The sequence below is a fragment of the Protopterus annectens genome, chromosome 13.part0 (assembly GCF_019279795.1).
Source record: "Protopterus annectens isolate FY-2018-M chromosome 13.part0, PAN1.0, whole genome shotgun sequence".
Lineage (NCBI taxonomy): Eukaryota > Metazoa > Chordata > Ceratodontiformes > Protopteridae > Protopterus > Protopterus annectens.
The window spans coordinates 470,850,482-470,876,261 of NC_056747.1; the positions used below are offsets into that span (position 1 = coordinate 470,850,482).

General features: G+C 37.7%; 1 protein-coding gene across 1 annotated transcript in view; it reads left to right on the top strand.

The window, feature by feature from the left end:
* HIP1 (huntingtin interacting protein 1) overlaps positions 1-25,780 on the top strand; it is a 2,554,439-nt gene that overhangs the window by 2,477,655 nt on the left and 51,004 nt on the right. The window contains exon 30 of the mRNA XM_044054110.1: positions 2,545-2,653. Within this exon, the coding sequence (XP_043910045.1) occupies positions 2,545-2,653 (109 nt within the window). The remainder of the gene's footprint in view (positions 1-2,544; positions 2,654-25,780) is intronic.

Below are 25,780 nucleotides of genomic sequence, written 5' to 3' on the forward strand. Positions count from 1 at the left end.
GTTGAGGGTTTTCATTAAAACAAAATGTCTTGTAAAATGTGACATACGTCAAATGGAGAAGACAAGAAACAACTTTATATAAAGGATCAACATGCCAAACATTAGTGGATGCATATAACACAAAATCTGGAAATAGGTATTTAAAAATGGTCATATATGATAGGTGGGAATAATAACTTCTTATCATAATGGCTGCACTAAACATATTTGTTTGGAATGTGAATGGCCTCATAGTTATGGACAAAAGAATTAGAGTATTACATTACATTAAGAAATACAGACTGCAAGTAGCAATGATACAGGGGTCACATTTAGAAAGAAGCGGCCATGTGAATTTGATAAAGGATTTCAGGATGGATATTCAGCAGAATTGGAGGGACAGAGGAAAAGGAAGGTACTTAGACTTATTGCTAGAGGAGATCCAGTAGCGAAACAAGAGGGGGAAAAATATAATAATGGTAGATTTGTGGTATTAAGGAGCTACTAGCAAGGGAGGAAGATTATACTGGAATGTACTTGTATTCCACTTACCACTGCTATTATGTAGGTTAAGAAAATTTTCTGAGAAATAATCATCTTTCAGCAGGGAATATTATTATAGGTGGGGAGTGGAACTGGATTTGCAACAGTGAGAATATATCTGGGGGACCTAGAAGGGAAATATAACAAAAGAGGGTAGTTTTCTGAAGAAAAAAGAAAAGCTAACATGAATTCAGTATTAGGAACTCGGACAGAATTTACATATATTAATGTTAATATAATTTTTCTCCTGTTAAGATTGCATCTTTACTAATACAGGTCTTGGCCGTTTCCTCATGGTCAGGTTTGGGGCATATGCTCAATGTTCCATTTCAGTTAACAAATCCTGCTCTAGAATATCAATCCAGTTGCTTATTCATGCTTTCATAAAATTAATATAGACTGTTCCATCCAGTTTCTGTGGCAGCGCAGGAAATCTCAAGATTTTCCCTTTCTGCTCTTTCTTCTTACTCTACCATTTTTTGAAACATCTTTTCTTGAGAAGGCTCATATGCAGCCAGCCTTTTCTTCATTTCAGCCTCTGATTTTTGTATTTTATCAGTTCATCTAAATAGCTAGTTAAAGCTTCTTCTGTTTTTCCAGACTTTTGTTAATTGAATTGATTTACTCCTTCAGTGTTTCATTTATTTTAATCAGCTTCTGAGCACCTTTGATTTTATTTTTTCATCTGAATTACTGGAACCCATCTGTTATACCAAAGCTGGAGTGTGAACCACGTTTTGCTGAACAGCTCAGGCTTCTTCCCATTCAGTGTTTTCTCTTCACATTTTCTAGTTGATTTCCTTTCAGTTTTCTTAAATTTCTTCTTTACTGGCATCTAGGCAGTGTGCTTAACAGCCAGTAACTGAATTTTACTCAGTCTGGCAGAATCACTAGCTCTTATTTATCATTTTCCTTTTTCACACTGGGAGAGATGAAATTAAGCTGTTGATCAGTGTGCAAAGCTGTCTTAGAAGTCTGATTGAAAAACAGTTCTTAAAAAGAAACCGTAGTGTATAATGTGTGTAAATAGGAAAAAAATGTTTAATATAGTTTGCTTTCTTTTCTAGTACTGTGTATGTGCCTGTGTCTTAAGTGATATTATTATAAAGGTGTTTAGAAAAATATGAAAATGCAAATTTTAATGATTACCTTATAATGACAACTTCTCAAAGCTCAGCTCTTATTTTAAGTATTTTACACAACTGTACTGTGTTTTACTGTCAGGAAACTAACCAACATTGGAAAACACTGTTGGCAAATGCCACACCACGAGTAATTATTTCTGGTGTTTAGAGTTTTTTTTTCCATTAATAGAAATGTATTCATTGATTCACAATTTCACCTCACAGCATTGAGCCAGGCCTCTTTTGGCATATCTGTGCTTTATTAATTGGTCTCTTGAGCCTTACATTTAGATTTCATTTGACTTTTAACTTACAGAGAGGGTTATTGTTCTAAGATTTCATTGCTTGGGACTGTAGTTCACAGATATCTACTACAAAAGATCTTCAGAGTAGATGCTGACTATATCATCTGAACTATAAAATGACTTTCTGATGACTTGATCAGAGCCACTCTATTTTGTTTCTCCAGATGGATTTTCTTGTGTGCCATTCAGGCATTTAATTGGATATTCTGATATTTTTTTCATGTTTTTCAAGTTGTTTTCCCTCAGTGCTTGGGGGGCGGGTAGGTTTGAACTGGAGAGAGCAGGAACTGTGTATTTTCTTATAGTCTACCTCTTGACTTTATGACAGATACTGGTCTGAGGTGCATTCTTCCCCCACACGTGGGAGTTAGAGGCAGTTTTTGAAATGCCCTGATTTGGGGAATATCAGGAGAGGAAAAAGCCATCATCTCATATTGACTGATACGTACATATGTGTTACTTGTGCTAAATGAAGAATTTTGCACTATATCTGTAAATGGCATTGCTGCATGCTGCTTTTGGCACATGGTGCTTTTGATAGTATACAAGATTTCCCTTCATTAAAGCTTAAAAGTGTTTTTCTTCCTCCTAAGGTAAGAGTTTTGGAACTGGAAAATGATCTACAGAAAGAACGGCAAAAGCTTGGAGACCTACGAAAGAAGCACTATGAGCTGGCGGGTGTAGCTGAAGGCTGGGATGATGGTAAGTACTGAAATTAGATCTAGATTCATTACTGATTGTACTAACAAATAAATACTAGCCTCAGAATTTATTTACTGTATTAAGAATGCCTTTATGAAGGTCTTACCCACACTTACAGCTGCTGACAAACAATGCTTTAAACCTTTATTTATAGTCTAATGGATGTAGTTTTAACTTGTGGCAGTTGCACGGATTTGATTTAATATATTTACAAATGTGCTGCAAACAGTGCAGCTAAGAACAGACAGACCAGTGCAGCTGAAAACAAACAGACCAAGGCCCTGAGTGCTTAGAAAAAGCATATGAGTAGAGACGAGATAGCCAGAATATCAAGATGAGGTTTTGTTGGTTTAGGTTACTTTATTCCTCTTCAAGTCGATGGGAAAATTATCTAAGGAAGAATGCATAGTTTACATAGCTATATTTAAGACAGAGATGATTGCATAATGGTTAAGGATTTTAGGTCACATGCACAAGGTGCAGGGGTTGATTCTCTCAAAGGGGGGGTTACCCTAGTAATCATCTATGACCCAATCATAATTTTGGTTCACTTACACAGAACTCTGCAATGCTTTTCCATTGTTTCAACTGCATCCAGGGCCATCCAAGCTAAGATGAGAATATTTTCTTGATCAACTGCACTTGTGCTTGCTTTATACAGTTATCACTACTGATTTTGAGCATTTTTTTAAAGCAATGATTTAATTTTGAGGCAAAAATAGTACTTTCCGTATTTGTTGGCTTTTCTAGTATGTGTCCCTCCAGATCTCTTTGCAGAAGGGTGAATTAGCCAGGCACTTAGTTGTTTGGTGGTAGTTTGTTTAATCTGCACTTGAGAGCTTCTTTTGCCATACTTTTACATTAACAGATTCCAGGGTCAGGCATCTTGTTGCAGAATGTTTTTACCTGGGCTTTCTGAGTTGGGAAGTACTGGTGGAACGGAGGAACATCAAAGTGTGGTTGTTTATTGGCTAGTGGGCATAGGAGTCAGTTTACAAGATTTATTTTCCCTACCACAAATCAGTCAAGTTGCAAGGCTCTTTGTTCACTTACAGAGAACTTTGCAGTGTGTTTCTGGTGTTTCAAATGCATCCAGAGCCATTCAAGCTAAGATAAGAATATTTTCTTGATTAACTGCACGTGTACTTGCTTTATACAGTGATTGCTATCTTTTTTGAGTATTTGTAAACCATTCATTTAATTTTGTGGCAAAAATAGTATTTTCTGTGTCTGTTGGCTTTTCTAGTATCTGTGCCTCCATATCTGTTTGCAGAAGTGCGAATTAGCCATGAACTTCTTTATTTGGTGGTAGTTTGTTGTTTAACCTGTACTTGAGAGCTGCTTTTGCTGTGCTTTTCCATTAATAAATCCAGAATCTGACATCTTGTGAATGAAGGTGTTTACCTGGTGTCTCTGAGTTGGGAAGCACTGCAGGAAGCTCAAAGTGTGGTTATTTATTGGATAGAGGTCATAGGAGTAATTTTCCAAGCCTTTTTCTCTGCGTGGTGCTGTCCACTGGGATGTGGCAGTAAGCAGTGACAGTAAAACATACTTATAAAGTTAGGATTAGATGCAAAACCTGTCAAACCATATGGCATTGTGCAGAAGTAAGCTTAGAGCAGCTAGCTTGTGCATCGAATAGCACTACCATTTCCTACAGGATTCTATAACATCCTGCCCTTAACCCCAGAAGCTACCCTAGAACACCCCTGTTAAAAATCAATTCTTAATCCTAAACAGCCAACCCTATTATAGGACCAGATAACATGGATATGCAACTTCCATATGTCTCTGTAGCCAGCTTGGTAGATTTGGGCATCCTAAGGCAATGTGGCAATTATCTCATGTTCTTAGACAACCAGTTAATCATTAAAGAAAATAATGTGGTATGCAAAAGATATAAATGTACAACTTCCTTGGAGACATAAAATTTTGCATACAAATGAGCTTGTCAGGAGTACCCAGACTACATCCTCTCTACATACTGTTCACCACACGCATACAAACTGTGTTATGCTGAGGCACTTAAAGGAAATGTTCCCAAATCTCAGAGACCTCCAGAACCACCTAATGGCAACACGTCTTCTCAACAAGCACTAAAGCATACAGCAAAATCAACACCAAACATCTCACATAAGCCTGCAATTAATGGTTCCCCAAGTGCAAAGCCCATAAGGCAATCACACACTTCATGTAATACTCTTGGCAATGGGGACTCCATTATGTGACCCACAGATGCTCCACTCACCAGGATCAGCAAGGAGAAGATGATGGTTAGTTGCCTATATGGCTAGGATCTGCAATATTATGGAAGCACTCAAGTTACTGCATCCCAGGAACCAATATAATTCTATCATAGTCCTTGTAGGTGTAAATGACCTGAGACATACCTCTTTGGACTATAGGAAACAAGATCTCTCAGAATATGTGTCACAGATAAGGTTTGAGCCTTGCATATAACATCATTCTACCTTCACCAAGGATGATGCCACAGTGCAAACATAAAATGATTAATTTTAATAATTGTCTAAATGTCTAATGTCACTTCTGGGGGTTCCAGTATCTGTCACCATGGAATCACATAGTCCAAAGACCGCAGTACTTTGTCAAGGATGGGTTGCATCTCTTCCCCTATGCTTTCTGATACTGCTAGAACTTTATGCACCCCGTTAGAGCCTTTTTTAGGAAATGCCAAAAAAGACAAAACTGTCACCTTAGTGAATAAGTCTACAAGCAACGTTAAGGTGTTACTAACCAATGCTCAGAGTCTAAACAAAACTGTGCACCCTTCAAACCCTCCTCACTGTGAAGAATGAAGACATCTGTGTTGTGACCAAGACTTGGTTTAAAGCCATAGAAAGTACTCCAGAATTGCAAGGCTACAGCATGTTGACCAGCAGCAGCACAGACTGGAGCCAAAGGTGGAGGTGTTGTGATCTATGATAGCACGACACATACCTCCAGGTTAGTTAAACAGGATGATACCAGGGAGTTTTTCCACATGCAAGTCACCATAGGTAAGATCCCTCACCATGTCATGGCTAGCTACACATCGCCATCTGTGCCCTAAGAGTCTCACAACTCTTACCTCAACCTACCAAAGGCACTCACCATCCATCCAAACACCCTATTCATGGGTGATTTTAACTACCCCTCTATAGAGTGAGAAACATACACTTCCTCAGACTGACAGGCACATTGCATCCTGGACTATATTAGCAGAAAAACACCTTGGAACAGATAGTGCATGCCCCAATCAAAGGATAAAACATACTGGATTTGGTACTCATCAACATGGGAGAGAGCTGTAGTGCCCCCCCCCCCATGTCATGTCCTCAGTAGTGAGATTAGATCTCAAAAGTGCCTCATTTGAAGTAAAATTCAACCCAGAAAATCTGGCTAAACCAGTAACAGTTAAGAGCTGTTCAGAGGCGAACTGCATCCTATTAAGTTACAGTTTTGGTTGGGGGGAGCTTTGAATTTTGGCAAAGACCACAGCTGCCAATGCAGAATTATTCAGAGTCACTATACAAACATGTGAATGGCTGCATAGAGGCTGCCATACCCTACCAGAAATAAACCCAAAACAAATACTAAACTCAAACCCCACGGGTAGAATCCTAACCTAAACATGGTATGTAATAAAAGAAGAAAACTCCTTGCCAAAATCAGGAAAAGCACCTCCTTTAAGATAAGTGCTGTTATACAACTAAGCAAGAAACTAGAGGTCTAATTAAGTCCAAGAAGGCCAGCTATGGGGTCAGGCTATCCTCGCAGGCTAAGGACAAATCAGAAGGCCTCCGTCATCTACATCTGGAACCTTAGAAGTGTTGAAGTTGTGGTGAACAGTATCACCTACACCAGTCAGGGTGACATAGCAAGTCTACTGGCTAATAAATTCAGAACACACGTCATCCTCCATATTCGCCAAGCTCCACCAGGTGAAATCCCCTCCAACATACTTCCCCCAGCGATCAGCAGGAACCAGGTGCAGGCAGCACTTGCTAAAGCCAAGAACACTGCCTCCATGGGCCCTGACAACATCCCTCCGTGCCTCCTGAACAGTCTAAAACTTGACCTATTAGGTACACTTGAGGCAGCATCAACTACAGCCTTGAAACAGGCTACACTCCAAGTGAATGGAGGACTGCAACAGTCATTCTCTTCCATCAGGACTGACCATCATCCGACCCATGGAACTACAGACCCATTTAACAAGCCTAATATGCAAAGCTATGGAATGAATTATTGTGGACATGAACAAGGATACTGGCAACTTAGACAATGGATCCATCCCAGTTTGGCTTTGTTAAGGGAAGATCATGGCCACTTAACCTGGTAGACTTTGAGAGGGCCACCAAGACAAAGGACAAGGGTAAAACAGTGCATACTGCATATCTTGATCTGGCTAAGGCATTTGATACAATACCCCACTCAGGCATGGTTAACAAGCTCTCTGAGCTAGGTGTGAACCCTTACATAACCCACTAGATTGCCGGCTGGCTCATAGACAGCACCCAAGAAGTAAGGGTCGTTGAGACCACCTCCACCAAGAGACTTGTGACCAGTGGAGTACCCCAGGGCTCTGTGCTGGGCCCGCTCCTGTTTGGCATCTACTTTTCAAAAGTCAGGGTAAACCTTAAAGGTCTCCAGCTCACCAAGTTCACAGATGATTGTAAATTGGAGCTATTGTAGATGAACTCCAAGACATATACATCTTGCAAGTGGGTTTAACACAGGCACGACTGGTGCCAAAGCCATGGCCTAAAACTCTGTGCCAAAAATGCATTATAATGCCCTCTGGGAAACTGTCAACTCAGGTTAATTATTCCGTTGATAAAACATCCATAAGAATTGACCCAGTAGTAAGGGATCTGGGAACATATGTTGATAGCAACCTGGCCTTTGACTAACATGTAGCTAAGGTAATAAGAAAAACATTCTATCAACTTATAGGTGAAGGTATGGCATCCAATTCCAAGAAAGTTATAGTACCACTCTTCTCGGCTCTTATCAGACATATCATTGAGTACAGTGTCCCTTTTGGCATGTATCTAACCAGACCCAGACACTTGCAACAGTTGGAATGCCTCAGAGGTTTCTCATGAATACCCTATCCTACACTGATCACCTAAAGGCTGTGTCTCTGTATTCAGTCTCCTACAGGCTGTTGAGAGCAGATCTTTACCTGGCTTAAAGGGCTTCCTCAGACCCAGCCTGATGGAACTGTTGCCCCTGTTCAAAACAAACAGCACCGGAAACACTAGATCCAAGGATCTGAACTTGTCTTGTGACATAAATAGAACATGCTGTAGAGACAGATGTGTACCCCAAAGGAACACCCCACTATGGATATGTTTCCCTGTTCGTGTAAATCAGAGCTCATCCCTTCCATACTCAAAACCTAGATAATTGGATGTGGAACTGCAAGTTTACCTCCAGTCTGGCCCCCATGTCCCTTATGGACAGAGGCCATCAATTAGAAAAGTATTATCCTAACACCCTCCCCCAACAAATCCATAGCTGCCTACCTACTCACATGCCTCCCAATTGATACTAGGGACCCAAATGATGTGTTGTGCACAGCTAGGCTTCTAAGGGCCCTAGTAGTCATTAACCTAGTAACAGCCTGTGGCAGTTGAGCTATTAGAGAAATGAGAAGTGTGTTATGTATTAGAATGCTAAGAAGGCAGAAAAGACCTGGCTGTGGTATAAAAAGCCATAAGATCTACAAGACCAGAATAACTGTAAGATGTGGAAGAGGTGTAAACATATATATATATATATATATATATATATATATATATATATATATATATATATATATATATATATATATATATGGGTCTACTTAGGTAGACCGAATTTACAGTTACCTGAACTCCAAAATTGCAGTAAACCGAACCTTCACATTACTGAAGTTTCTCACAGGGAAAGAAGACACTTGGCCAACATCTAACAAAATAACATACCCAAGTATGTCAAACTCACCCAGGTGGGGGACTATGCCAAACTACACTCCTCCCCAACTAAATATACCAACTCCGGGATCGCACTACAGTGGGGAAAAGAGCAAATTTCCTCATTTTGCCCAACTGTCTCCTTTCCCTGTTTAAAAAAAAAAAAAAATCGGTATTGTTCAGGTTCAGTTTATTGAAATTTTGGTGTTGTCTCAGGAATCTGAAATTCGGGTAACTGTAAGCTCGGTCTACCAAAGCAGACCCATATATATATATATATATATATATATATATATATATATATATATATATATATATATATATATATATATATATATATATATGGGTCTACTTTGAAATCCCGACACCCAAATGATCCACAGTCCTATAACGAAGACGAAAATAGCAAAACGTGAAAAACCTGAACGTCGACTTTTTCCCAGGGTAAGTAAAGACTTGCCCAACATGCCCTTTCTCCACTGTAGTGCAATGCTGGAGTGGGTATATATAGATGGAGGGAGCAGTCCCCCCACATTGGGGAGGGGGGTGTAGCCCCCCACCTAGGTGTTTTTTTTTACTTACTTTGGTGCAAGTTTCATTTACATTTGAGCAAGTGTTTATTTACCGTGGAAAAAGTTGATGTTCGAGTTTTTCAGGTTTCACTATTTTCATCTTTGGTATATGGCCGTTGATCATGGTCAGGATTTCAAAGTAGACCCATATACGAGGTAGATGGAAGCAACAAAAGGAGAAGGTCAGTTGGAACAGACCAGAATAAATTTAAAAAGGATCACTTGCTTTACAGTGAAGCATACTTCCTCAACTTCAAGTGGTCAAAACAAACCCACGGACTATCTTGTTAGTCAAAGGAGGAAAAAAAAGATGTCATAAAATATTTCTTCAGGTGGCAGGCCCTCCTAAATCCATATCTCTCTACATCTCTGTATATACTACCTCCAGGATTGCTGAATCCTTCCTTACCCTTTAATTTCAGCAATCTCACAGCTGACATTAAAATATTTAATGACTTGGAGATACATAACATTATGTTGATAGTTCTGGATTTTTTGGTACTCTTTGCCCCCATCACATGTTGACCATCAGATTCCTTCAGCTATTTGGCCCATTCATTCCCCATCACCAGGGTGAGGGTTGACTAGGAGGGGTCATCATTTAGACAGCCATCAGATTTGGTTCTAGGGTTTTTCAGCTTAAACACCATGTTCCCTGCAGACACCCAACTTTGAGAGCTGAAAGGGGGACATGCCGTGGTCATCCTTCATTTCTGTAAGAGATATCACCACTAAGCAGCCTTACCACTTACCCTCAAGATAAGGAAATGGTTCCCAAGCCTCCACCAGAAAAATCACACTTCGCTGTGTGCTCACCAAGCATTCCTCCTCAGGAAGAGGTAAATAGGCCTTGGCTTCTCCAGTGCTGGGTTGATAATTGAACCCTTGTCATCATGATTGTAGTATTTCCAGCCATTTAGAGGGATAAAGCCCTGACTACAGCTCAGGCAATCCGGGTTCTGTTAGAGAGTTGGGCATCTGGTGGAGTTGGTAGAGTAAAATGGGTTGGTCCAAGTTATAGTTAAGAAGTAACATATAATAATGCAAGGCATATTCTTTAGTGGCTTGCCTGTATAAAAAAATGCTTCCTAGGTTTAGTTCAGTCTAGGTATATACTAAGGAATGCTAGTGTGTTTTAAATAAGTTGAGAGGTATTTCATAATGAATGTTCTGGTTTTATGTGTTGGTGACTTTAGTTGTGGATTGGATAGACAGTATAAAAGAAAGAATTACACTGAACAAAATACTAAAAAAGAGAGATGTAGATTATGTTGTGAGACAAAAATGTTAACATGTACGGGAGGAAATAAAAGCCAAAGTAGATTTTCATTGTTCTAAAACAGGAAAGGTTGCTTGATGTGTAACTGTAGTATGCCCTGAAAAGGGTATTAATTATGTACCTATAACTAATGCCAAGGTTGACAGATACCTACTTGATTTGAAATTGAATACAAGAAAATTAAACCCAAGTTGTTATTTTCAAGGTAATGAGTTATCTAACCACCCACAAAGCTGCAAAAGAAGCAGTGTGTTTAACCTCCCCCACCCCACAGTTCAACTATTTGAAAATGTATGTAGTAATGATGTCAGGTCAGTGTTTTTAAATACAAAAAGGACTAATATATTTAATTTAACAGAAGCAGAGACAAAGCTTTTGCACAGTATAACAACAAACAGGTCTATAAGGGTTATGAAACCCGACAAAGGTGGGGGGCTGGTGATAATGGACCAACGTATGTATATTGAGAAGATGCTGGGGATTCTATATGGTGATGGCTATGAAGAAGTGTCGTTAAATGAGCTACATATAGCATACAAGAATGTTGATGTTATATTAAATGATTTATTATTAAATTTTCAGATAACAAGGGAGGAATATGATTATTTAATTCAGACATATCCTAAAGTTCCAACCATATTTGGAATCCCAAAATATACAAATGCACCAACAACCCACCTTTGAGACCTATTGTAGATGCAAAGGCATCAAAAATAACTACTTACTTGTTCATACTTCTGGAGTGTTTAAACTTCTCATACAACTTTATTAATCTCCTAAAACATCTATATGAAGGAACTTTTGCATATATTAAAATTGGCTCATACATCTCCAATTAAATTCCTACCATAAAAGGTACCAAACAAGGTTGCCCCCTTTCCCCATTATTGTTCACACTGATAAAGGAACCATGGGCAAATGATATAAGAAATAACAGCAATATAGAAGGTTTGGAAATAGATAAAGATATAACAGCTAAAATCAAATTATTTGCTGATGATGTACTTATCACCACAAAAGGAAATGACTCTTCTATATTATCTCTATTTGATTCAATCAAAACTTTTCAAAAGATTTCTGGGCTATCTTTCAATGATAATAAAAACAAAATTTTACCCATATACTCAAGTAGAAGCAACAAATCTAAATACTATGTTCAACAAACTCCAAATATTGACCAAATTATATATCTTGGAATTATTATTGCTAAAGATGTAAAATCAATAATGCAACTAAATGATAACAAGTGTTTTGAAAATATCCAGAATTTATTTTCTAAATGGAATATATTATTCACTACAGAGGAAAGATTAACCCTTATAAAAATGATAATTCTACCTAAATGTTTATACATTATACAATCTATTCAACTTCTTCCTTCAAAAAAAAAGTTTATGAATAAGTTAAATACTCTAATATTAAAATTGTTCTGGTACAAAAAAAAAACAAGAATTGCATTTAATCGACGTCTTAATAACTGGAATAATGGTGGGATAGCATTCCCAGATTTAAATCTTTAGTCTATTTCCTCCATAATCAGAACAATTACACAACTTTTAGACACTTCATATTCAGCCAAATGGAAGTTATTTTGGGAATTATCAGCTATGCAGTTAATAACGAGGCCCTCAACAGACAAGTTAGAAATAATAAACAATCCTACATTATGAATTTTAAAAGATTATTTTGCCACTTATGTAACCTCCAGTCATACTGCTAGCTACATTTATTATATTATAACTAACTTTAGGAATTTTATACATAAACATCTTAAATACAAAAAAAGTTTTTTTTTTATTATTCCCCATAGCATTCACACAAGAATTTTTTTTAACCTCAGATTCAAACAAAATCACAATATTTAAACATAATGAGCTCAAGCTCTGGTTCCAATTGACTTCTGAACATAAGCTAAATCTGTTGATCACATAATGCAGGAATATCAACTGGATAAATCCATGTGGCTAGACATACAAACACTCATATTATCTCTAGGTAACAAACTACAACTGATCTCATCATCCACTAAACATGATCCCAGGATTTTATTACAATTTCTTCAATCAACCCTATTACATAACCATACTTACTCAGGCAAACTTTCTTTCATTTATAGAATCTTAAGAGAAGAAACATTTAGTTGCCCACAAAACTACTGGAACTATTGTAGTTCAATTAATAATAATTCTCCAACTGATCAAGACAAAGCAAATTTATTAAAATCAGCAGGAAAAATAACCTTTTCTTTGAGATGGAAATTATACACCTGGAGATTCATGAACAGATCATTTTACACTCCTCAATTAATGGACAAAATTAACAAAAAACAAAATATATGTAATAAATGTAAATCAAATGTAGACATAAACTGGGCTCATATGTTCTACGACTGTCCTACTTTAAACATCTTTTGGAGAAATGTAAATGATTTACTACAAGCAGTTTTCACAGGCAACTTTATATTAAGGAAGTCCTTGGTTATATTTAATACACATGTTCCACAATTTGTTAGAAAAATAAAGTACTCCTTACTTTGGGCAGTACTAGCAGTGGCTAGAAAAACCATAACAAAGAATTGGATATCTGGATCTCCTCCTACATTTTCTGAGTTCAAAAATCTATTAAATGATGCATGTAATTTACAAATAAAAAACATAATTTCTAGAACAACTAGAAAGACGTGACAATCATTTGTGGGTCAGTCTGCAAAACTTGAAGTATTAACTTTTATAATGTGTGCATTTAATTTATCCCTCCCTTATCTGTGATGCATGATATAAACAGAAGATAACAGTATATTTCAAATGAATTCATTGGATGTCTATGTGTATACTTCAGTTTTTATAATTTTGTTAATTTTTGTTTATATATATATATATATATATATATATATATATATATATATATATATAAAGATTTTTGGTTAACGGCCAATGTGTGTGGTTAGCACGGATGGTCAATGACCTAGAAATGTACATTGAAGAAAGGGAAAAGTTAAGGGGCATGTTATTAAGGAGGGGATACCCAAACAGTTTCATTGAACCGGTTTTGTGTGAAGTTACAGAAAAGAGAGTTAAAGGACAATTTTTCCACTGTTAGGCTCAGAGGAAAGGGACAGCAGCAGTAATAAAAAGGTTGATGTGGGGTCAAGGAACACAAACGTGTTTAATAGGACCTTTATTCTGACGTACAACTTGCAGTTTTATGACATAAAAGCTATTTTTAAAAAGAATCGGTTTATATTTAAAAGTGACAGAGGTCCTTAAAAATGTTGGTGACAGACCATGTGTCCTATACAAAAAAAATCCATGTGTCAAAGATTTGTTGGAAAGAAATAAAGAGAGGAATAAAAACTATAACAAAGGTAAGATGTTAAAATGTGGACACTGTAACCAATGTGCCAATGTATTAGAAACAGAAAAAGTTTTTATTCCAAGGTATGGTACGGTTCAGCTAAATTTCAACTGTAACCGTACACATGTTGTATATGTCGTCCAATGTCAAGGCTGTGAAAGGTTTTACACAGGGAAGACTAAGAAAGGGTTTAAAGTTCGTATTTACCAACATATGTATGACATCAGGAAGGGTAATGAAAAGAATGTATTGGCTGTGCATACTGTCTTGTACCCATATCGCAAGTTTAAATTTGTAGCCGTTGTTCAAGTAGTACCTGATACTAGCGGGGACCGAAGGAATTGTTTCTAGAATTTAAAGAATTCGTGTGGCTACTTAGAGTGGATGCCACTAACTTGCCCAGACTAAATGATGTAGTTTCCCTCTCCAGCTATTTAAAATTAAAAGCTGCACTTTATTTTTTTGGGGGGAGCACACATGTATATTCCTGTGGCAAAACAGTAACATTTGCTTATTTTAAGTACATGATTTATTTTTGTGGAAATGTATTTTGGATTGCACTTTATTTTAATTTTGAGATGGGGGCTCATGGGCTATATGCAATATGTAAATTAAGAAGTATGGTTTTAATGCATTTTATAAGGTGAAATTTAATTATGTTAACAGTGAAAGCGTTTACCATTAAACGTGCTTTTTAACTTTTAGTGCACTTTGTTTTTTTCTGCCTACAGGAATACAACATTGTTTTTTTAGTCTGAGACAATTCTGAGTCTTTTGGCAATATAAAACCAAGGCTGTATTGGTGTAAACTACATCCCCACACATGGATTGGTTCAGCATTACGCATATGTAAGGGAACATAAGAAGTATTTAGGAGTATGGATTACAAAATGATTCTGTTATTGAAACTAAGGATATATGGGAAGAAACAAAATAAAAGATAATACAAAACAGAGAAACTGGAAGCTCCTAGTTATGGATATGGATAGGCAGAAACATTCAGTAAAAATGTTTAGTCCCTTTAGTTTTCTATACAGGTCAGGCATACTTTTATCAACCAGAGGAGAAGTAAGTTTTAATAAAAAGCAGAAGGGATTTGTTTGGGAGGGGAAGGGGGCAAAACTTGAGGGATAAGCCTATTCTTCCTGCAGAACACTGTGCTTTACGTTACTTGATATGAAGAGATACTCTAGAGCTGTGCAGTTAATACTGATATGCATAGCACAAGCAGAATGTTATACATCAAAGTAGGAAGATATGATGGTGAAATGAAGTGGAGGAGTTCAAGAAATGGACTAGGATTTTGGATGCCAGTACTTAAGGAATATAATCTTACAGAGCATTATATTCATAACATTCATAGTTAAGTACTAGGCTACCTGCCCTTGCAGGCCATTTTAAGCCTAGCCAACTTTCCTCAAAGGTGAGAATCAAACCTTGTATCTTGCAACTTTGAGGTGAACACCCTAACCATTGTGGCAACCCTGTTATATTAAGTCGCAGAAAATATTCTAAGAACTAAGCCAGTGTGGTCATAGAGAAAGGAGCTTTTACTAATAGGTATGATAGCAAATGGGGATTTTATAGAATATAAAATAAGAGGGCCTGGAATTTACTGGAGGAAATTAGCAAAGGCAACAAGACATTCAGCAAATAATTCAGGAGGAAAATGTAATGGACTGGGATGAAGCTAAGCAGAAGTTTGGTCTGCAGGTTAGAGACTACCTTCCCTGTCAGGAATTGATATCAAAGTGCTGGCACAGAGAAAGAGATGAAAGAATGATAATTGAAAGGCAAGCTCTGGTAGAGTTTTCATTTGAGTCTAGAGCGGAAGCTGCCATTTAATAAATAATTAGTAGGTTGGCTAATATACTGTGTAATAACTGTAATCATCAGAGTAGTTTAGAAACGATCGGGAAAAGGAAGTGGAAAGACATTTTAAAAATGAACATTGGGAAATGTATGTGTAAGTCTCCCAAGTATACAACAAATTCTAGAAGGTTTACGATTTTTGCATGGAAGTGTTTGCATTTTTATACATCAATTAGACTTCAGAGTTATTTTCCTCAGGTAAATAGCAAATGCTGGAGATGTGAAAGGGAAAAGAGAGGTAATTAGGAACATGATTTTGGGGAATGTAACAAGCTGACTGATTTTAAAAGATTCCCTACAGAGTACTTTGACAAAAATGTTGTGGGAAGAAATGGCCAAAGCTAAGGAAATGATTCTTTTTGCTGGGATGCAAGATCTGAATTGCCTAGACATTGTCAGGCCTTAATAAGTTTACTTTTATTGCCTGACAGAAAAGTAATTGCAGCAAAATAAAAATGTAAATTTAACGCCAACATAAAGAAAGTTCTGGATACTGTAAAATAGAGAAAATAATTGGTGGTGGCGGACTTGCATTGTGATATGGGCTAGCACAGCCAGCCAGATTTGTTAAAAAGTTAAATTAGAAGGCAACTCATGAAAGTTGAAAAATGCAAAGAATTGCTTGAAAAAAATTGATGTCCATGATCAAACAGAAAGAGAAGCAGAGTGAATCACAAAACTAATGATATAAAAAATAAGTGGCAGTAATATGGAGATGCAAGTTTCGCAGTGTGTGGTTGCAGAAATAAAACAAGCAGTTACCCTGCTCACTGTCTTTAAAGAAATACAGAAAATGAATGCTGAAATAGAAAACCTTATAGAAGGTATGGACCTTCAGATGGAGGTAAATGAAGTTCTGAATGAGCATTCAAATGTCATTCTTTTCGTTATTCATGAGAATGAAGAGTTTGAAGGCTAGATTGGAGGCCACAGAAGCAGAGTTGGACTTGTTGGATGTCAGAGTAATTGATCATGAGAATAGATCTCAAATAAAAAAAAAGATTCATCAGGTAGCAGAGAGACAAGAGGGAGGAGATTATCAAGAATTTATGAAAATGAAGTTTGCTGAATGGGCTCAAACAACAGAAGATGACGTAATGCAAAATAAAAAGCAATGTACAGTTTGGGTATTGTTGAGCGCTACTGCAAGGGCTTACTGAAAAATACTGGTATGTTTTCTTACATACCAGTAAAAAGAAAATGTTTTATCAATGCTGTGGAAACTTGGGAACAGGCTGTTGTATCAGAATTCCCTGCTTTTTGTGGACATGGACTATTCTCTGCATATGAGATGGAGAAGAGATCTTTATAGACTGGTCCAGGCTTGTTGTGAGGTAAAGGGTCTAAAATTACAAGTGATGGATCTTGCATAGATGAAGATATTCTTCAGGGTAGTACTAAGACATTTAACATTGTAGAGAAGGCAGTGGGCACAGTAGATGTGGGAACGGACACATCAACAGCAAAGTTGCCACAATAGGTCCAAGTGGGAGATGAGCAGCATGTCCCAGCAAATTAAAGAAAAGGTCCTGAAGACATCTTTCCATCATTCCATTGTTGAAAAAATGTCACTGAAGTTGAAAGTGAAACTGCTGTAGGTAAAACATAGTAGGGATATGGGGAACACTGATGCAAGAGGCTGCAGATAAACTCACACAGGTAAGTGTGTTGGGGGTAGCATAGTAATATTCTTTTTACTTATTCTCATTTTTATATGAAATCATATAATCACTGGATGTTATGGGTGAGTGAAACATTATTGGGGATTATATAAAAAAGGGAGATGGCAGATCGTTTTTTACCATTTTTTCACAAATTTACAAACTCAGGTTACAGACTGTGCTTAGCTTAAGAAAAGAAAAGTAGCATTGATGACAAAATTTGTGATTAATGTTTTTTAATTAATACACTTTATTAAAGAAATTTAATTCCGGTTAGACTCTCAGCTAGAGCGTCTTCTGCGTGGAGACATGCATGAATGGGCGTTCCTTCGTTGAAGGTTGTGCGTCAGGGCTGGCAACTTGGTACATAAAAATCAACTGCCAATCATTAGCGGACCGGAGTTCCAGTGTGGCGACTCCTAACCAGGAAAAGCCGAAAGACACAACATTAAAGAAATTTAATTGATTGGAGTAGTATTAGTTAACATTAAAAAATGGCATTCTTTTGCATTCTCATAACAGAGGGAGGTTATATAACAGGTAAAAGATTAGTCAACATCATGACTGGTATAATTGGAAAAAGGGGAAATATACCAGTTAGTGGTAATTGATGAAAAAATGGTTAGAGGTGGTCTGTGATGGTCATTAAAGTTAAATATGTGGAGCAAACAGGAGGGTCAGGATTCGAGTAGTTTAATATGCAGCAGGAAGATACTTGGCAAGCAAACCTTAATATTTCTGAATGCAACCGCAGCAGTGTCCCTCCCCACCCAGTGAATTAGGGCAAATACTTTGGCCAACACTCTGAAAGATTGCTTAGTTAAATAGTTAAGGTGCACAAGGGAACATAATTCAAATAAGCAGGAAAGTGCATGATTAGGAAACAGCGATGAGTAAAGGTTGTTGAATAAAGTAAGGCTCTGTTAGAGGAATTGGTTTAAGTTTGGTACCTAGACCATTTTTTTTACTTGGTACCCAGACCATTTTTTTTTTACATCTGTTGCTTGAGAAGGAGGTTGCAGATTGTAAATGTAGTCAAGCCATCATAACACATGGTAGACGTCAGTGGAGGGGAGGACTAGCGGTTAGCGGCTACTGATGAAGGTATAGACAAGATAGATTTTGGATAGCCACAAATATTAATATAGAGAGAAGCAAGTGGGTGAAAAAAGTGGCTGAAAAAAGGGGTCTGGTGGCTTGATATACATCACATGGATAAGGGTCAGTAATGTTTTGGATTCAGTACTACTGCAAATGTTTTCCTCAGTGAATCTGGAGATTTACAAATTTAAACAAACTAAATGGTAAAGCAAAGGACTTCAGTTAACAAAATTAGGAAAACAAACTTTTAGAAAAGCAGAAGATAGCTAGAGGAAAGTAGGAAGGCCATTAGTAGATAGGCTTCATTAGCTAGTTGAGACAAAATATGAAAGAAAGAGGAGAACGGGAAGACAGCATGGGTAACAACAAAATATAACTGGAAATGTTATGGGGAGGGCAAGGGGTGAAAGGGAAAAGTAAGAACATAAAAGACAAGCCAAAGTGCCATTATTTGACTGACAGGGAGACAATGTTTATAGTTGCTGAGCAGGTTAGTATTTCAAGTGTAAATAGTTGGTTGTTAAGGTTTAATAAAATAGAAAAGGGAAGGTGCAACCCAAAACTAGCACAAGAGCCAATGCCTTTAACATGGCAGCAGGGAAAACAATAAGGATGCAAGGAGAAAAAAGCTAAAAGAAGTAAAGATAAATGTTGTTAAAATTACTGATGTTGAATGTAATTGGACTCAGAGAAGCAGGACAAGTGCCAAAGGGTTCTAAAATATGCAGGAGAGACAAGGGTCAACACTAATAATGTTGCAGTAAATGCATCTGAATAAAAAGAAACATGAGGAAGTAATCAGAAAGGGGGTTCAGAGAAAGATTTCAGACAGAATCACAAGAAGAGAGTAAAAGGGAGTATTAACATTAATAAAAAGGGAAGCACTGATATGCATAGAAGCACATAAGAAGGATGCACATCGCAGATATGCTTTAAGCAAGGGAAAATGGAAAGGCAGTAAAATTATAGAGAGGAATATCTACATTCCACTTAAGACGAAAAGAGAAAATTAAAACAAATTAACAGGGGATTGGAACTTAATAACAAATACAGGATATGCTTGCATGGAACAGAAAACACTGAAAGTGACAAAAGAGGGGAAGTTATTTGGCAAGATTATGAAGATTTATGGATTAGTAGAAATAATGGACAGGAGGCTAAGAACTGTACGTATTACAATATATACAATCCCTTTTCTTTTTTTTTAAACAAGAAACATCTTTATTAAATTATCACATATGACTTATGCGATCTTAAATTTATTTAAATGAAAACAAATCATAGTGACATAATTTTAGTTGTAAGCATTATACATCACTTATAATCTGTCCAATCATTGTCAGTCAAACAATACATAGCTCATGCAAATCTTCCCTTCTTTTAAACCTCATTCTGCCTCTGTGTGTATTGTTCCCAGAATTCCCATCTTTTCTATGTAATTTTCTCCTACCCTTTTCTAAGATCAGAATTCCACCTGTTTTATCTCTGTTACTGTATTCAGTACTTCTAATAAAGTTGGTTTAGACTTTGATTTCCATTTTCTAGTAATTGGTTTTTTGAAAGCCACCATAGTTAGATTCAGCAAGGCGTTACTATATCTAAGCAATTCCGATTCTATATCATAGCTCAAAAAAAATGTTCCTTAGTTACACCAGTTGGCTTATCCAGTATCTCTGACAGAGTAGTCTGCAGGGAATCTTTAAAGTCTGCCAACTCATTACACTCCCAGACGATATGTTCCTAGTTACACATTTCTTCCCCATCATACCTCCAACATTTGCTATCTACCTGAGGGAAATTTCTTTGGAGTCTACTGGGCATATAAAAATACCTATGTAAACACTTCAAAGCAAAGATCCTAATTCCTGTAGATTTTGTTGTATATTTGAGAGACTTACATGTATCCCCCTTTGGTTCATTGTGAAATGCTTATCCAATCTGTCGTCCTAATCCTTTCTAACCTCCTCTGATGGATTATTTATCATGCAATATTTTGTATGCTGCACTAATTATTCCTTTAACAACAACTTCTGTCCTACATACTACTAAAAACTCTACCATTGCTGTTTTTTCGCTTAGACTCCACCTATTTCTTTCTATTTTCCTATACTCTGATATCAATCCCTGATAGGTAAGCCAATCTCTATTCTGCAGTCCAAATAAATTCTTGACCTCTTCCCATTCTATTACCTTCCCTAATTATTTGCTCTTAATACCTTGGTTCCTTTGCCAGTTTTCTGCAATAAATTCCAGCCCTTGTTGCATATTGTCTGTATCCCTATTTGTAGTCATCCCTATCAGCAGAATCTCATTTCTCCATTCCCGTGTTGGCTTAGTTCTTAGAATACTTTCTGCTATTTTATGAATGTAATATTCTGTATGGATAATTATTATTCTCCTTAAGAATCTGCACGCAAAATTCCAGTCTCTCTTTGTTTCTTGAGCTCCTGTCCCTTCATCATCATCCTTTCCACTTTGAATTGTAGGTTTCTGCTTCTGCTTATGCTGTGTGTAGGAGCCTTAACTGTGTAGCTCTGAAATACCCCTTTAAATTGGGTAATCCCAAACCCCTTGGCCAATTGGAAGAATCAGCTTATCCAGATTGACTCTTGCCATCTTCCTCTCCCAAATAAAATCCTTCAGATCTTTATTAATTGCTATCCACAACTTCTCCTCTGGTTGTTAAAAATATGCCTGACCTATATATAAAACTAAAGGGACTAAAAACATTTTAACTGCTTGTATCTTGCTATCCATACCATACAACAGAGCTTCCAATTTCTCAGTTTTTGTATCATCTTTTGTTTAGCCTTTTCCCACATATCCTTATCTGCCACAACAGAATTGTTTTTAATCAATATTCCTAAGTACTTTATCTTATCGTTTCCCCATATGGATATTGCTGGACCAATTTGTGTGTGGGTACATAATTTACAGCTATTGCCCTTGTTTTAGCTTTATTAATTCTGTATCCCAAAAAGATTTTAAACTGCCTGAAAATATTCCACAACACTGAAATGTCCTTTTCTTATTTTATCAGGTATAAAGTAATATTGTATGCAAACAGAGCTAGCTTTTCTTGACTTCCATGCCAATTATATCCTTAAATTTCTGAGTCTCTTATTTTCTTTGCCAATGGTTCTAAATATAGTACAAGTAACAAAGGGGAAAGCGATCACCCGACCTGCTTCCTCTGCTTAATCAGAAATTATCAGAGAGGAACCCACACACTTTAATTTTTACCTCTGATCCATCGTATATCTTCCTAATCAACCATATAATTTTATCAGGGAATGCAAATGCTTCCATTGCCCTACTCATAAACTCCCAGCTTACTCTGTTGTGTGCTTCCTCTGCATCAAGACCCACCAACAACAGAGATATTTTCTTACATTCAGCTTCCTTCTGGATCATCAATGTTCCGTAAATATTGTCAAAAGTTTGCCTCCCTTCCACAAAACTACAATCCATATCTGTCAATTTTACCATCACCTTTGCCATTCTTTTAGCCATTATATACATAAACACTTTATAATGATGGTTCACAATTAAAATGTGCCTGAATGAAGTTGGATCTGATTGGTCTTTACCCTCTTTCAGTGTTAAAGCTACCAATTTCTTCCAGGTTGTTGGTACTTCTCCTTCACTTAAAATACTGTTAAACAAAATGTTCCAGGTCTTTATCAGTTTTTCCCCTCATAGCTTCCAAACTTCCACAGGAATACCATCTATTTCTGGGGACTTTCCTGTAGATTGGTTATACATCACCATTTTTATTTCATCTCCTCCTATCCTGTTAGTAATTGAGCCTCATCTACCTCTAACCTTGGTATTTTTAATTCTTACAAAACCTTTCCATTTTTACCTTTTCATGATCTCTGTATTTCTCTGCTTTATACAGACTTTCATAAAATTTCCAAAATATTTCTAGTACCTCTACCGGATCTCTTGTTGTCTTCCTTGTTATAGGCTCCCTAAGCTTGATGGCAGCCCTTTCTACATTCTTTTGCCTGAGTTGTTGAGAAAAAAGTTTTTGTTCTCTGGTGTTATTATGAAAAAACAGTTACTTAATGCAATCTTTCTAAGCTCATGCATATTATTGAGATAATCCTTTATTTTCTGCTTAGCATTCTGCAGTTGCTCCTCTTGTTCAATGATGAGATAACCGCTATTCTGCAATACTTTAACATTTGTCAGTCCCGCTAAATAATTCTTGATACTTCTTAACCATTATCTCTTTCTTTTATTTCCACCCTATTTTAAACTCCACTTTAATTTTATCCCACTCCCTAACTATATTTTTAGAAGAAATTTCTATCTTCTGTAATAACTTTCAGTTTTCACTACCTTTTTCTTAAATTCCTCTCTTTTCAACAGATAGGTAGGAAATTACCAGTGTCTCATTTTTATTACATTACCCTGAGTTTTTATTTTAGTTATTAGTGGCACGTGATCTGATTTAGTTATTGTATGCATATCAAAACTTTCAATTAAATGCACATGTTCCTGTGAAATAAGTTCTGTCTTGCCTAGCCCAGTTTTTGTATCTTCGGGAATAATGTGTAAATTCACTGTGAACTCCCACTACTGAAGTCACGTCTTCCATACCGAGTATATTCATAAATGTCTTCAAAAATCTGCCCTCCTTTGTTGTATTTTCCCTTCTGGACCACCCAGACACATCTTCACTGCTGCAAATCAAATTCCAATCCCAACCTATAAGTAGTATTCCCTGCTGAAAGCTGATTCTACATGGCAGTGTAATCCTCCTCCTTTACCAGTAGCACCTTAGTACTACACATCTACCATTATCTTTTTTGTCCTCTTCTATCACTATTGGAGCTGCTCTTGCAGTTAATATAAGTGCTCCCATTTTACTTTGTCTCAGGTATTCCACTGCGTAACCCTCTCATCTGATGTCAGTTTTCACTTAATCTTTGACTGTGGGTTCAGTTCCATATCTCAGAACCAACTTAGCCATTATTCCAGCTCGCGCCTTCCAAAAGCTCTTGAGCTCAGCTTTACCCATAATGCTCCTCTCAGATTACCTCAGATCTCATTTGACACTTTTAGTGCCAGACACGTTTTTTTCCTGTCAGCTCTTGAGTGAAGTCTTTTCTTTAAACTGCAAGTGTTTTTCCTTCAAAAGTTTATTAGTTACCTCTGTATTGCTATTTAGCTTACCCTGCTCCTCTCTAGGCTTCTCCCTTAACACTTTGTGTTATTCTGTCAGTACCATTGTTGGTAGTCCCTCCTCCTTTCATTTTCCTACCTCAATGGTAATTCTTGCGTACCATTGTTAGGACTTTTCCTTTACCCACTCTTCTACTTATCCTTATGGTAAACCTTCAGTACTATTGTTGGTACGTTCTTTCTGGCTAACTTTATAAAAAAAATTTTTTTTTTAATCTTAAACTTATCTTTTGTCCTTGTGTGTGTGTGTGTGTGTGTGTGTGTGTGTGTGTGTGTGTGTGTGTGTGTGTGTGTGTGTGTGTGTGTGTGTGTCTGCATGTGCATGAGTTTTCTTGGTTATGGCAGAAAAGGTCAAGGGTACTTCTTGTTTCAAAAGATGCCAGAAGTGCGAGAGAAAATTGCCGAACTCTGTGAAACACACTTTGTGTCTACTGCCTGGTCCCGGTGCACCATCAAGAAGACTGTGCTGTTTGTCATGGTTTTAGTCACTGGGCCCTTGTGGAAAGAAAGAATAAGTTGATCCTAAAGTGCCTTATTAAATATGACTTTGATGAGGCCATATCTGCTAAATGTAAATCTGATAATGTTAGCTCCCCTTCCTCTTCTTCCTCTTCCAGTAAACAGGAAGGATCTAAGAAGAGGAGCCGGTCGGTACCGACAGTCTCATCAGCACCACCGACTAAGTTGTCTAAAACTTCCCTGATTCCCATAGTTTCTGTGGAACCTAATGGGAAACTGCTTAAACCCTCGGTGCTGTCGCTGCTGAGCTCTGCACCAACTATTTTGGCACCGACTACTATTAAGGACACAGTAACTTTGGTACCTCATCACTCCTTGGTTCCATCTGTTTCAGAATTGAAGAAGTTTTCCTTTTACCGAACAAAATGTTCCCCACCTTCAGACCTTTTTTCAGACAGACCTCCAAGCCCTTTCTTGGAAATGCTTCAATCCCCGTTGGTCTCTTTAGTCAGTTCCACCAAGAGCCTCAGTGAAGTTGATGTTTTGAGGCTGGTGGACCAGCTTCTGGCAGTGAGGGGATTATCTGCTTCCTTGATTCCTTGTCTCCCTGGCTCTGCAACCTTACCTATCTGTTCCCCTGTTCTTGTTCCTCCTCTAACTCCAACTGAGCCTTCGGAGTGCCCAGCTCCAACAGTTCTGGTTTTGAATATGTCATTGCCAATCAGATCTACATTTCTGGCACCAGTAACAGCTCTGAGCTCTTCGGTTCAGTCAGATCCGGAGACCTCTCAGGATCGAAGCTTCGCTGTCAGTTCCAGGAAGCGTGTTTTCACTATAGTTGTGTCTGAGCCATCCATGTTTCTTGGGGCATCAGCACCTGTGCACTCGAGTCTGGCTTCGGAGATGGCTTCCTCAATGTGGGAGAGAACCACAGTTCCAAAGGAGCTTACCTTGGTTCCGGGATCCTTCTCCTCTATGGGGGGCCTGCTTTCCAGGTCATGGAGAGGACCTTTTCTACTGTGGGCTCACAGTCAGTACCACTCTCATCAGACCAACATATTCGTCCTTCCTCTCTCCCAGAGGTACCACCAGCTTCTGCCCTGAGGCAGCGGGTACAGAAACCTCAGGATTTAACCACAGTGGTTATGTCATCTTCAGACACCTCTCCAGCCCATCCCACTGAGGAGGTGCTCCTGAAAAGGAAGTGCAAGAGAAAGCACTTGGACTCCTCTGAAGAGTCTTACACAGAAGATACCAATTTCGATGAAGGGGAAGGTTCCCCAAGGTCACTCCCTGGAAGATGTCTGATTTGGAGACATATTAGAAATCCTGAAACAGAGGGACTGGACTTCCCATCAACCTTCCTCGGAGGAATCAGTGTACCTCCAGGCTTTCCTTGCCTGACCATCTACCTCTTGGATCTCTCCCCCTGCTGACAGTCTAATTAAATTGATTGTACAATGGGCTTGGAGGATACTTAATTCCATAACCAAATCCCCAAGAGACCAGACCGCATTTTGTCAGCCCCTTAGGATCACCAACATTGGGCTAACGGGATGCCAGTAGATGCCATGGTGGTTGCAGCAGCCACCAAAAGGGAACTTGCTGATGAAAGTCCTACTAGCCATCCTGCTAACAAAGAGTCTAGAGTGATAGGTTCAGGAAGCACTTATACG